The sequence below is a fragment of the Lontra canadensis genome, unplaced genomic scaffold (genome assembly GCF_010015895.1).
Source record: "Lontra canadensis isolate GAN:19392208 unplaced genomic scaffold, GSC_riverotter_1.0 scaffold125, whole genome shotgun sequence".
NCBI classification, from domain to species: Eukaryota; Metazoa; Chordata; class Mammalia; order Carnivora; family Mustelidae; genus Lontra; species Lontra canadensis.
Genome location: NW_022631119.1, coordinates 1266911 through 1279616, shown reverse-complemented (window position 1 = coordinate 1279616; position 12706 = coordinate 1266911). Strand labels below are relative to the sequence as shown.

Sequence of the window (12706 nt, the reverse complement as noted above, 5' to 3'; positions counted from 1 at the left end):
TACTTTGCCAGGGTCCCCCAGGTGACAAAGGAAGGGTCACCAGCCTCCCAAGGACCCTCTTGCAGCTCAGGTGTAACATCTGTTCAGGTTTCCACTCAACCATTGGTCATGTAGCCAGGCCCTGGGACTCCTCTTGTCTCCACCACTGCTGTGAATCGAAGTCAGTGAACAGCACCACGTACTGGTGTTGAAGAGGAACATGCTTGAATAAAAGGCTAGCATTTTAATATGCACTTCTAGTGTATTTCCTAGCACACTCATGCAACACAGCTGTTACTAAGCAGCCTTGTCCTGGGGTGCTCTTAGAAGGCTCTGGGTGTTGGTCCCCATGCCCAGCTTCTGGGCATTTCAGCAGAAAGAAGGCTGAGCAGTACTTACACTGGTAGGTTATAGATTAATGCTCATACCCATTTTCCTGAGTTCATGAAAAAAAGTTTTGATCAAATAATGTCTTGCTGTAAGTGAAAAGAAGTTGAAATTCTCCTGTAACCCACCCTCCCTTTGTGGTTCTCACTGAACAAGCTTTCCTTTTGCTGAGCAGGAGGATATCATCCAATGAGACTAGTCCTTGTCCCTGAAGGTATGGTCTCTTTGCCAGATATGGGGTCCCTGGCAGGGCAGGGGGAGAGCTCATCCCTGGGTCTGCTCCTTGGAAAGGCTGGCTGGGCGGTTCATAGTGCCCAGGGTTGGTGGAAGGTGGGTATTGAGAGGCCACAACCCAAGGAGAGAACCTGCATCCTTCCAGGTGGTCTTCTTCACCATGACATTGGCTCTGTCCCTACAGAAGCTTCTTCCAGCAATTGGCCTTAAAGCCGAATGGAGAGGTGTAGTAGGTCACCTGCTTCCTGCTCACCCACCCCAGCTCATCTTAATATTCCCAGTGGTCTTTCCTCTCTCGAGGTCTCAGAACCAGGGGCCGGGCTGACCTAAAAAGCAATGCGGGTGTCCCTTTTCAAAGTCATGAACCAGGCAGGGCTTCTCGTGTGTCTGCTGCAGTTCATTTCAAACAGAGATACAAAGTATTATTAAATGTATATTTTTAATAAAGCCAATAGTTATTTTACTTATAGGAGCTTTAAAAGTAAGATACAAAATGTAGAGTTCCAGTTTGGAAGCGTTGTAACTATTCACACGATGTCCTGCTGATGCCCGAGCAAGGCAGTCACGCCCGGCCGTGCAAAGGACACACACACTCACACACGCACACACATGCGCTTTGGCAAGACCCCTCTGCCGAGCGCAGCACCTGGAATTACCAGTGTTCAGAGCAAGGCGGTGCTGAGAACACAGCACCTACAAGGAGACCACACAAACAGCTTCACACAGTCTCACAGCCCACAGAGATGCGATTACAAAACGTCCCGCTTAATCGAGAAAAACAGACCAGAGAGTGACAATGTAGCAGTGTCAAGGTCACCTGCACTGGGGCGTCAAGGGCTGACCTCTGTCCCGGGTGAGGTCTTTGGGGAGGCACTATTGAAACAAGAGTACTTCAGTATAATTGAACTTGAAAATACAAGGTACTGTGGACACGTTACAGAAGGGAAACAAAACTACCTTACAAGGAAAACAGCCACAAACGCGCTCAGACATATACACACTGGGACAGCGAACAGAGACAAGAGCCACGCAGGGTTGGTGCAAAGCACGTGCCTGGAGAAGTCTATGTACAAAATAGTTCTCTGTAAACATGGTGAGGTGAATGTTCGGAAGCCACGGTGAAAGGATCAGAAGTACAGGCAGCAACGGCATCCCCACACAGCACAAAAGACGACACCCGAGGCCTGCAAACAGCCTGGCAACACAGTACTAAAAATTCAGATGGCTGGGCTCAGACACCTCAGGGGGCCTCTATCATTAGTGTGTATACATACATATACATATATATTTTTTCTTTTTGGTATTTTTAAATATAAATTTACTTATATCCGTAGAAAAATGAGAACATAAATGTGTTATTACAATCTCTGTTGGAAAAGCTTATATGGAGTTAGAAAGAATAAACCATTTATTAGTAGTTAACATATATATTAAAATGGTTTAATGATTTAAGAAAATATAAAAAAAAATATTAATACTGTCCAACTTTCATACCAGAAAATATTATGGATTTTTCTCAATTAGACTTTTTCAAAGATGAAATATGAAAAATTTAAATAAGTTTTATATAAAGAACTTCTGTAACCTCAATTAATATACAGCGGGATATGTCTACTCTGTAGAGATATATGTATCATTATTTCTCAATTTAAGCACCATTCATTTCTTCTGGATCCATTCTGGCTGGAAAATATCCCTAAATCCACAGGATGTTACCTCTTTAATGGCACATGTCAACTGAAAATGAGGTGGTTTTTTGTTCTTGTGTTTTTTTTTTTTTTAAAAGAAATGACTTTAAATTAATTCCTATCTACATCTTAATTGGTTTGTCTTGAGCCAGCTCACAAATGTTACTGCAAGTTCAAGTGCAGGTGTCTTTGTGCAGCCTCTTGACCACACCCCCAAGTTTGGAGACTGTGTCAAAGCCTCTGGCCACGTGTGGATCTGAGGGCAGCAGGTGCAATGTCATCCCGCACGCGGACAGCAGCCAGCTGGCTCATCTCCATGCACCATCAGGAATACGCCTCTCAAACGATCCTGGTTTTGTAAATCCAGTCAGGACTGCACCCCTGGGGTGCTGCTTGGGGTGGCAAGGGGCTGGCTGCCCACCCACAGAAAAAACAGGTGATTGCTTCCAATCACAAGTATTCTATACTCTGCCCGTTTTGTGTAAGCTTAAATAAAGATAGTGTTGAACAAACATCCAGCCTCTATATTTGTTATCTTAAAATATTCAATGCGTTTTAGGCGGGAGATGTTTTAACTAAAAACCTATATGAAAAATAGCTATAAAATACAGTGACTGATGTGGTCATCACTCAACGTGTTAAAAAGGAGGGGGAGGGTTTCAGAAGAATGGTCAGTTTTGCTCTCAGCCTTCAGGCCTGAGGCCTTCCCAACACACACAGTGGGACTACAAACTTGAGAGCTGTGTTTCTCAAAGTGTGGCCTATGGCCCACCTGCATCAGAATTACTGGGGGAGCTTATAGCTCAAAGATCCCCCAGCATCTCCCTGAGGGTCAGAAAGCTGTTTCCAGCTGGCCCTCCAGGGCTCTGATGCCTCCAAAGTTTGAGAAGCCAGGCCTTAAAGGCTTGGAGCTGCCAACTACCCACATCCCCAGGGATCCCTGCCTGGGACAGGGGTGCACTGGTCCTCTGGGGGGGCTGGTGCCAGCTAGTCAGCCCTGGGGTGGGGATGCTGGCCCTAACAGCTCTGGGCAAGGCAGGCAGGCTGCCCCTGGGTCAGTACTGGGGCAAGTAGGCCGGCCGGCGCTCAGCCTTCCCGGGGAAGGCCTTGAAGCCCTTGGATGCTGCCTTGTGTGCTGGTGGGGGTGGGGGCTGCGGTGGGGTCTGCACATAGGTAAAGGAGGCGGCGCTGCAGTCGCTGGTCGCGGCCCACACTGGCGACTGCAGCATCTGCATGGTGTCGTTCCACTGGCTGCCGGGGCTGGCAACTGCGTAGAGTGGGGTGCTCGGGCTGGGCAGTGTGCTGGGCAGCGGGGCCGGGTGCTGCCAGGGCGCTTTGGGGGGCCACGTTTTGGTTTTGCTATCCTGAGAGACAGAAGAGGGTTCTTAGTGGCATTCTGGCAATTCGTCATCTTTTCCCACCTCCCCAGGCCTCTGGTCCTTATCCCCACCTGGGAGACAGGGGAGGAGCCCCTCACCCTCCCCACAGCCCTGGAGCAGCACCGTCCAGCTGAACTTGCAGTGACAGAAATGTTCTGTGCCTGTGCTGTTCAATGCAGCAGACACTCCCCGCATGTGGCCAGTGCTACTAAGGAACTCAATTTGTATTTATATTGGATCCATTCCAATTTAAATAGCCAAATGTGGCTACTGGCTATCACAGTGGACAGGCACAACCCTAGGGGCTCCTCTACATCTGGCTCTGAATCAGGTGAGATGGTTAATCATGGGGAAAAAAGTTGTTCACCACAAAGAACCCCTCTCTGAAGCCCTCTTGAAACTTAAGCTTTGGAACCTCGCTCATGGTCTGTACCCCACACAGCTGGCCCTCCATCGCCAGAGCAGTGCCCATGGTACCTGGTTCACGTCCTCCACGGTGGTAAGAAGAGGCGGTGAGGGGAGCGTGCTGGTTTCCTGCTCTCCACTGCTGTGTTTCCTGAAAGAACCAAGAGCTCAGTGCAGTGGGCGCCTGGCTTGCTGCCCTGCTGACCTTGACACGCTGGCCACCTGGTTCTGGGCACTGGTTCTCGGTGGGGAGGCCCTGGGTCCACTGCACGCAGGGGATCGCGTGGTGGGCAGTGAACGGAGCACTCCCATGAGGCCTCTCGGCTTGGGGTGGGGGGCTGGCTCTTCCAGCGGCTTTCAGTCTGCTGGCTCTGGCTTTTGTTAATGCAGTCAATGGATACTGACTGTTTTCCATGCCCTTGGGAAGTGGGACTTAAAAGACTGTTAGTTTTAACTACAAACAGGAAAAATTTCTGTTATAATGTTGAACAAAAAAGGCAGGATGGAGCAAGCTCCAAACCAAGTAAATCAGTCTTCCGTGCTCCCACCTGCAGACAGCAGTCTCTACAGAGGCCACGCTCCTGGTGGCTTCCTTGCCGTCTCATCAGCCTCTCCGATTTCCCTTGTCTAACGCAGACATCTTAAATGCTACCCCTGGCTCAATCCTGCTCCTCCAGTCTCAGCTCCTTGGCACGTCCTTTCAGACAGATGCTCCAGCCAAAACCTCACATATCATCCCTGATTCTTCTCTTTCACACACACCCCACTGCCAGTCTCTCACCAGCTACTCCCTCATTGTGTTCGGCTGTCTGCTCATCAGAGGCCTCCCTGACTCCTATATATATCCTATATATATACATATATATATGTGTGTGTGTGTGTGTGTGTGTATATATTTTTTTCTTTTTTTAAGTAGGCTCCACGCCCAGTGTGGAACCCAATGTAGAGCCTGAACTCACGACTCTTGAGATTAAGAGCCGATATCAAGAGTCTGATGCTTAACTGACTGAGCCACCCTGGCGCCCACCATATTTTTCATCATAGCAACTAACTGAGCCTAACATGTTTGATTTTTTTCTTTCCTTTTTCCTTTTCCCTTCCTTTCTTTTTTATTTTTATTTTTATTTTTTGACTAGTCATGATGCCCAACGAGGGGCTTGAACTCATGACCCTGACACCAGGAGTCTCATGCTCTACCAAATGAGCCAGTCAAGCACCCCTACTTTCAAAAAACTTCTTAGACCTGAATATACTCTATTATGTTTTCTTTTCAACTTTGATGAAGAAACTAAGGAACAGAGAGGGCCAGGTCCTTGTTTGGAGTTGCAAAGCCTATCGGTGAGTCCTGATTAGAACCTAGTCATCCTGGTCCTGCTCCTTCCACAGAAAGGGTTGCCTCTTGTAAGGCTCAGACCAGTGTCCAGACCTATCTCCAGAACCCTCCCTTGCCTCCTACTGGTATTTCTGGCTCCTACTTGCATGAAACTCTTCTGCCAGTGAAGCCTCAACCCAATGTTAAGTCACCTGGGCTAAGCAAGCCCACGGGGAGCCTGGGCTACAGCGAGGCCATGCTAACAGAGGCCCTCTGCCTCTCTCACACCAGGCTGACTGGGAGCCATGGTGTTCCTGAGCTTTCCAAAGGAATGAGCTGGGGAACACATTCATGTGCCCCTCTATCCTTTGCTTTTAAAAATTTCTTCAGGGCACCTGGGTAGCTCAGTGGGTTAAACCTCTGCCTTCAGCTCCGGTCATGATCCCAGGGTCCTAGGATCGAGCCCCGCATTGGGCTCTCTGCTCAGCGGAGAGACTGCTTCCCCCTCTCGCTCTCTGCCTGCCTCTCTGCCTACCTGTGATCTCTCTCTCTGTCAAATAAATAAATAAAATCTTAAACAAAAAAAAAAATCTCTTCATACCTTCTCTGCTTGACAGCAGCCACGAGGTCAGGCCCTGAAAACATGGAAAACAAACTGTCCCCGTTGGCGGAGGATGTCTCATCACTTGAGCTGGCGGAGTCCCCCTGAGCACCAGACCAGCCGCTGTGCAGGCCGTCCCTGAAAGCCAGAGAGAGAAGCTGGTCCCGGGCCTCCTACAGCCAGCCTGGACACCAGCCGGACATGCCTGAGGCTTTCCACTCATCTAACAACCAGATCGCGGTCTCTTGTCTCCCCTTCTAAAAACCCGAGCTTTCCTTCCTGTCTCTTATTTCAAAAGTAACATGTACTCTTCGCTGCCCCGTATTCTTTTTGGAAGGCTTTGGTTTGCATGTGAAATTCATGTTAGAACAAAAAGCTGAAATGGTCGTTAGCTGTCCAGATTTATTAACTGGGTGGCAATAAGAGACATGCAAATCCACAGTTCTCTGGATACACTGGTATCTGAACCATACACATTTGCTTTTTGGAGTTTACAAGATTTGCATTCCATGAATCGCCTGGGGTTCACAGCCATGCCCATTTCAGCACAGAGACTGTGTTAAATATTCAGTGACCTCACAAACACCATCAGGTAAGTTCCTGGCTCCGGGCGGAAGAGTACGTGCCGAAAATCATCAATTTCTACCAATGGTGTGTTCACAGGGGCATATCATGGCACTCGGCATCTTTGGGTCTGTCACAAAACTCTGACCACCTGAAGATCTGACCAGATGGGCTTGGAATCATCGAGTTGTCTGATAAGAGTGCAGAGGGCCCCTGGGGATCCCCAGGGCCCAAACTCAGTTTCCCTCCACCCCCCAGCACTCACCCTTCTGTGAAGAACTCTGGGAAAGGCCAGGTCCGATGGGCATCATCCATGGGGGGCCAGTGGCCCCGGGGGTGGCCTGGGCGGCGGCCATGTTGCACTTGCCGCTTCTGCTGCATTGCCTGGCTCACTCCTGCCACGTAGCGAGCAAACTCAGGGTCCGAACCCACTGTGTTAATAAGACAAAGGGGGAGAGAGGGGTTGGGGAGAGTGAGGGGTTGTTTCTTTCCCTGCTGCCCGAGCATGTGCTGGTCACACACACAGTGAAAAGTGGGGAGGTGCTGCCAGGCTGGTGGCCCCAAGAGCTGTAGGACTGGGGCTTTCAGCCCAACATCTGACCTAGGGGACAGGGTGTGCACAGGGACTGTCAAGAAGGGTTAGGCCTAGGACAGAGGCAAGCTGAGTGGGACCGAAAGACAGAGAACAAAAAAGGATCCATGGTTAAAGTTTAAAGACAAATACCAGATACTGAACAATGTTCCCATGTCTGGTGCTACCTACATAACAACTTAGAAAATCATATGATTGGGGTGCCTGGGTGGCTCAGTGGGTTAAAGCCTCTGCCTTCGGCTCGGGTCATGATCCCAGGGTCCTCGGATCGAGCCCCACATCAGGCTCTCTGCTTAGTGGGGAGCCTGCTTCCTCCTCTCTTTCTGCCTGCCTCTCTGCCTACTTGTGATCTCGGTCTGTCAAAAAAAATAAATAAAATCTTAAAAAAAAAAAAGAAAATCATATGATTGATGTCTTTAAGCGAACTAATAACCTTAAAGTTGTCAAAGCATCAGTGTCATTGCCACTTGGCCCAATCTGAATCCAGGATTTTCCTGGATATTGGATGGCAGATCTACTCACTCTGTGTGAAGACAGTGAGTAATGAATGAAATGAAATTTCAGAATTTCAGAGGTATTAAGAGGTGACTAGAGGGGCGCCTGGGTGACTGTTGGTTAAGCGTTTGCCTTTGGCTCAAAGGGTCCCGGGACTGAGCCCCACATCGGGCTCCCTGCTTAGTGGGGAATCCCCTTCTCCCTCTCCCACTCCCCCTGCTTGTGTTCCCTCTCTCTTTCTCTCTGTGTCAAATAAATAATAAAATCTTAAAAAAAAAAAAAAAAAAGAGGTGACTCGAAACATACTGGCCGGAGCTGAGTAAGAATGGGCAGGACAGTACAAGTGGGAGGAAAAAACAGCATAGCGGACGCTGAGAGAAAAAGTCAAACAAGAAGATACGGCAGGGGATGGGGGACGCAAGAGGGGGCGCCTGGGTGGCTCAGTTGGTTAAGCTTCTGCCTTCAGCTCAGATCATGATGCTGGGGTCCGGGGATGGAGCCCTGTGTTGGGCTCCCTGCTCAGCACGAGGCCTGCTTCTCCCTCTCCTCCCTGCTCATGCTCTCTCTGGCTCTCTCTCCCAAATAAATAAATAAAATCTTAAGAAACAAAAAAAAAGAAGATACGGCAGGAAGGTATCTATGGTTCACAAGCTGAACATGACTCAGCAGTGTGTACTCAGAGCTTCAAGCTGGGAAAGATACTAGGGCAAAGTCTCATTCTTAGCTCATCCTCAGGGCACTGCCACAGGACTGCCGGTAAGACTGCGTGCACTGCACAAAGATGCCCACAACAAGGGAGGGGAGGGGCCGTGCTGAGATCAAAGCCCCCTTCCCAGTGAGTCAAGCTATGCCTCCAGGGGCTAAGTGTGCCCTGTCAAGAAGGGGCACTCTGTGAGAGAACTGGCCTTGCCCGAGATGGGGCCTTCCGTAATTTCATCTATCCAGAGCAGTGCCCTTCCTTCATTTGGGGAAAGGGCCATGCAGATCTGATGCCCTCAGGCCGGGGTCTGCAGATCAAGGACCTGCAGATCAGAAAGGACAGGCAGCAGAAGAAGCTAATAGCATTTGTAGCTTAAAGACATAGAGGCCATCCAGGACTCAACAAACATCAAAAACGGTAAAATTCTGCCAGAGAGTGTTTATACTCTGGACTTAATTGCATGACTATTAAAAGATGTACAGACTGTCTAAGAGCAGTTGAAAAAAATGCCCTGTGCGGCACTGCGCCCACCCCAGTCAGTGGCAGCCGGGTGGGGCCTGCTTTTCCGGAGCGGGATGGAACCATGGGCCCTTCCTGTGCCCCAGGGTCCAAGGTTGCCCACATCTACCAGAGAACAAGAAAGCGTGAGCAGCAGCATGAGGGATTTTTAGACAACCTAAGGAAACATTTCTTTCCATTAGTAGCTAATGCTGGGCTGTTTGAGCAGGGAATTCCTCATCTGCTGGTTATTTATATAAATATTTGCTATAGTTATTTATATATTTTACAGTATTCTCCTTAAGCGGAATATATTTTCCACCTGCATACCTTCTGCTACGTTAAAGAGTAATGCATTTCTATGTATTTATCTCTCAACCACCCACCTTATCAGATTCGCTAATTCGTTTTTTTTAAATTAAGGAGTCTTGTTGGGTATTTTCTCCCCTCCAATTCTGTTGCCAGCAAAGACATGTGCTTTCAGTGTATCTTTTTTCTAAAGCTTATTACACATGTCTGGCTGTATTTGCTAGAGAGTCCAAGACAAAGTTACATGCTACTGGCAGTAACAGTTGCTACTCTGTCTGGGTCTTGATTTAAACTGGAATGATTCTGTTTCACTATACAGAGTAATTCTTGCTCCTGGCTTTTGGTAGACAGTCTTTTTAATATTCAAGAAATTTCTTTTTTCTTTCTTTCTTTCTTTTCTTATTTTTAAAGAAATTTCTTTCTATTCCTGTCTTACTTGGAGGTTTTTCTTTCTTTTTTGTTTTGTTTTGTCTTTTTTTTTCTCTTAAGATTTTATTTATTTATTTGACAAACAGGAGATCACAAGTAGGCAGAAAGGCAGGCAGAGAGAGAGGAAGGGAAGCAGGCTCCCTGCTGAGCAGAGAGCCCGACATGGAGCTTGATCCCAGGACCCTGAGATCATGACCTGAGCTGAAGGCAGAGGCTTTACCCACTGAGCCACCCAGGCGCCCCTGGTTGTTTTTTTTTTTAAGTCACTGGTGGCTTTTATCAAATGTCTTTATAACTTTTATTGTTGTGTGACCTCTCATGCAATGGGGTGACACCATGGGTTACTGAGCAGCAGTGAGTCCTTCCACTGTCCTACCTGCCTACGCCGGCGGTAGTAACAGAGAACTGCCTTCCCATCACCGCTCTGTCATCCCACCTCTATCCACACTCATAAACAGAGGACTACGGTTTGCTTTTAAATAACCCTTATGAAGTTTTTATGGGAAAATCGTGTTGGCTTCATAATTACTGTTCCAATTTCTTCCACTGAAACAGATCTAGGCAGGTTTTCCACTTCTTGGCACAATTTTGGTGATGTGTATTTTATTAGGAAAGAAGTCATTTTTCCATTCAGTTTTCAAATATGTTGTCATTGAGTCGTACATAGTAACGTCTTAAACTTCTTTTAATCTCTCCTATTTCTGAAATGACATCTTTCTCTTTCTTTTTTTAAGATTTTATTTATTTGTTTATTTTTAAAATTTATTTATTTGTCAGAGAGAGAGAGAGGGAGAGAGAGGGCAAAAGCAGGGGGAGCAGCAGGCAGAGGCAGAGGGAAAATCAGGCTCCCGGCTGAGCAAGGAGCTCAATGCAGGACTTGATCTAGGACGCCAGCATTATGACCAGAGCCGAAGGCAGAGGCTTAACCAACTGAGCCATCCAGGCGCCCCTCCTTTCTCTTTCCTAATCTTGTTTCTCTTTGCTCTCATCTTACGGAGACTTACAATAAATTGGCTTATCTATTCTGTTGGCCTTCAAGAGACCTTTTTAGATTTTCTTTATAATTTCTACTACATTTTTCTTCTAAATTCAATTAATCTTGGCTTTTCTCCTTAATTACTTCCTCCTCCTAGTTTATTTTTCTCTATTTCTAAGTTCTTTTTCTAATTTTGTGAGATAAATCTGGTGGTATCTTCACACTGCTGAGGCCAGGAGAAGCCATATTCTCTGAAGGAAGGAGGATGCTCTACCACCTTTCATAGGTCCTGGCATTTAAGCATAGACCAGGTTATGTAATCAGGGAAAGAGCAGTTCACAAAGGGCCTGATGCCTTGGCTCCCACGAATAGGAGGGCCCAGACAGAAGCCCACTTCAATTTCGGGATGTGGAGCCGTTCGAGGAACTTCTCGTGGCCTCGATCCCAGCCTCTGCACAGAGAGAAAACTAGTGGTCCTTACCTTCCTCGTCTCATTTTCACCATGGCTGCTTACCTTTGCTGGATGTGTCCCATACTTGCCATCCAACAGCGAGAAAAGGTCTTTAAAGGGAAATTAGCAGTTCACTTGACCCCACAAGTAAGGCTGTATCAGATGGGCCCTATGAAGTCCCAGTGATTACATTTCTGTGAAAACCCCAAGGTCGGCACAGGGTGGGGGGTGGTCCACATACCTGCAGGATCAAAGGGCAGAATCTCTCCCAACATCCCAAAGACGCCATCACTTTGGTCACGGTTTGGCCAGGTGTTATTTCTAGGTCCCTGCGGCTTCTGCCCCAAAACCTCCGACATCACGTTATCCATATAGCTGCTCACCAGACCCAAGCTGTACACGTCAGAACTGAGATCACATATGCCAGGCCACTGGCCGAGAGGAGACAGACCTGCTCCAACTGGCTGGGCGGGCTGCTGGGCTGAGCCATGCACCCACTTCCCAGGGGCCCGAGGCTGGGGAGGGGGCTGCTGAGGTCCAATGGGCTGGAGCAGGTGTTGGTAGTACTGGACCTGGGGTTGTTGCTGCTTTGGGGACGGCTGCTGAGGTGCCAGGCCGGGCTGGGGGGTCAGAGGGGCGTGGGCTCCAGCCTGGGGTGGCCGCGGTGGAGGGGGCACTGGCAGTGGTGGCTGCTGGGGCGGCATAGCTCCTGCCTTCTGTTCAGTCACCATGGTTGTGGCAGCAGAATTACGCCTTGTCACCAATGGGGAGCCCTGATGTGACTGGCCCATGTTAAAGCCCGAGAGAAAATCGATCACCTCCTGCATTTCCTGATCGGTTGGTAAGTTCATGCCCTTCTCGTCCTTGCCATCATCCCCTGGCAGGAAGTTGTCACGTCTCTCCATGAGAAAACCATTGGCCATCTGATTACTGGAATTCTGTGCTGACTGTGAAGGGTCTGTAGTCCTAGGGAAATTACCAATGTTCAAAATGCTTTGTAACCTTGAATCAATATTGCTGGGCATTTTGGCCTTCTCTTCTGAACACCCAGCTATGAAGAGGTTTTTGGAAGGGGTATTTGGGATGGAATAATTTGTGCTGCTGCTAGAGCTGGTGCATGAAGCTTTCTTGGTGAACCGGGATGTCAGCTTGGAGAACGTCTTCTGCAGGCCGCCTGAGGATTTGTTCCCGTTCCCAGAAGGCAGGTCAGCCTGATTCCCAAAATCGCAGATCTCCCTTTGAAGCTGGATCTGTATGCAGGGTAAAGTTTGTTCCCTATTTCAACAGAAACATATTAAAAATTAAAAAAAGACAAAACACAAAATGGATCTCTTTGCATCTAAAAAAGACTTTAAGGACAAAAACAGTCTCTCTAGTTGCCTGGTGTCATGTTCACCTATTTTATAGAGAAATAAAATGAACACCCCAGACTTTTAAGTGTACATAGGACTGATCCAGCAGAGGGACGTGGGTAGGGGTAGGGCAGTGGGCAGAACTCAGTGACACCATGCAGCACTATTGTCTTGGCACAGACAGTGCCAAGAACAGACGCCTGTTACTTCCAGGGTTTTCCGAGAACTTTCCTAGTACCGAAAGAGAGCCCCTGAGATGGAAAGGGTGTGGGGCTGAAGCAGGCGACAGCTGCTGTGACCCTAGACATGCCACAGCAGTGTTCCGGGCCTTGGCACTTGTGAGTTCAGAAAGGGG

The 12706-nt window shown here is 48.3% G+C and overlaps 1 protein-coding gene across 4 annotated transcripts in view; it reads right to left on the bottom strand.

The window, feature by feature from the left end:
* Positions 1–1020: 1020 nt before the first annotated feature.
* The window catches only part of GARRE1 (granule associated Rac and RHOG effector 1), an 81195-nt gene continuing 69509 nt past the window's right edge, over positions 1021–12706 (bottom strand). For all 4 annotated transcript variants that reach the window (XM_032842028.1, XM_032842029.1, XM_032842031.1 and 1 more), the window contains exons 10-14: positions 11241–12274; positions 6815–6980; positions 5986–6123; positions 4145–4223; positions 1021–3652 (exon numbers count right to left, since the gene is read on the bottom strand). In XM_032842028.1, the coding sequence (XP_032697919.1) occupies positions 3344–3652; positions 4145–4223; positions 5986–6123; positions 6815–6980; positions 11241–12274 (1726 nt within the window). In that variant the 3' untranslated portion in view covers positions 1021–3343. The remainder of the gene's footprint in view (positions 3653–4144; positions 4224–5985; positions 6124–6814; positions 6981–11240; positions 12275–12706) is intronic.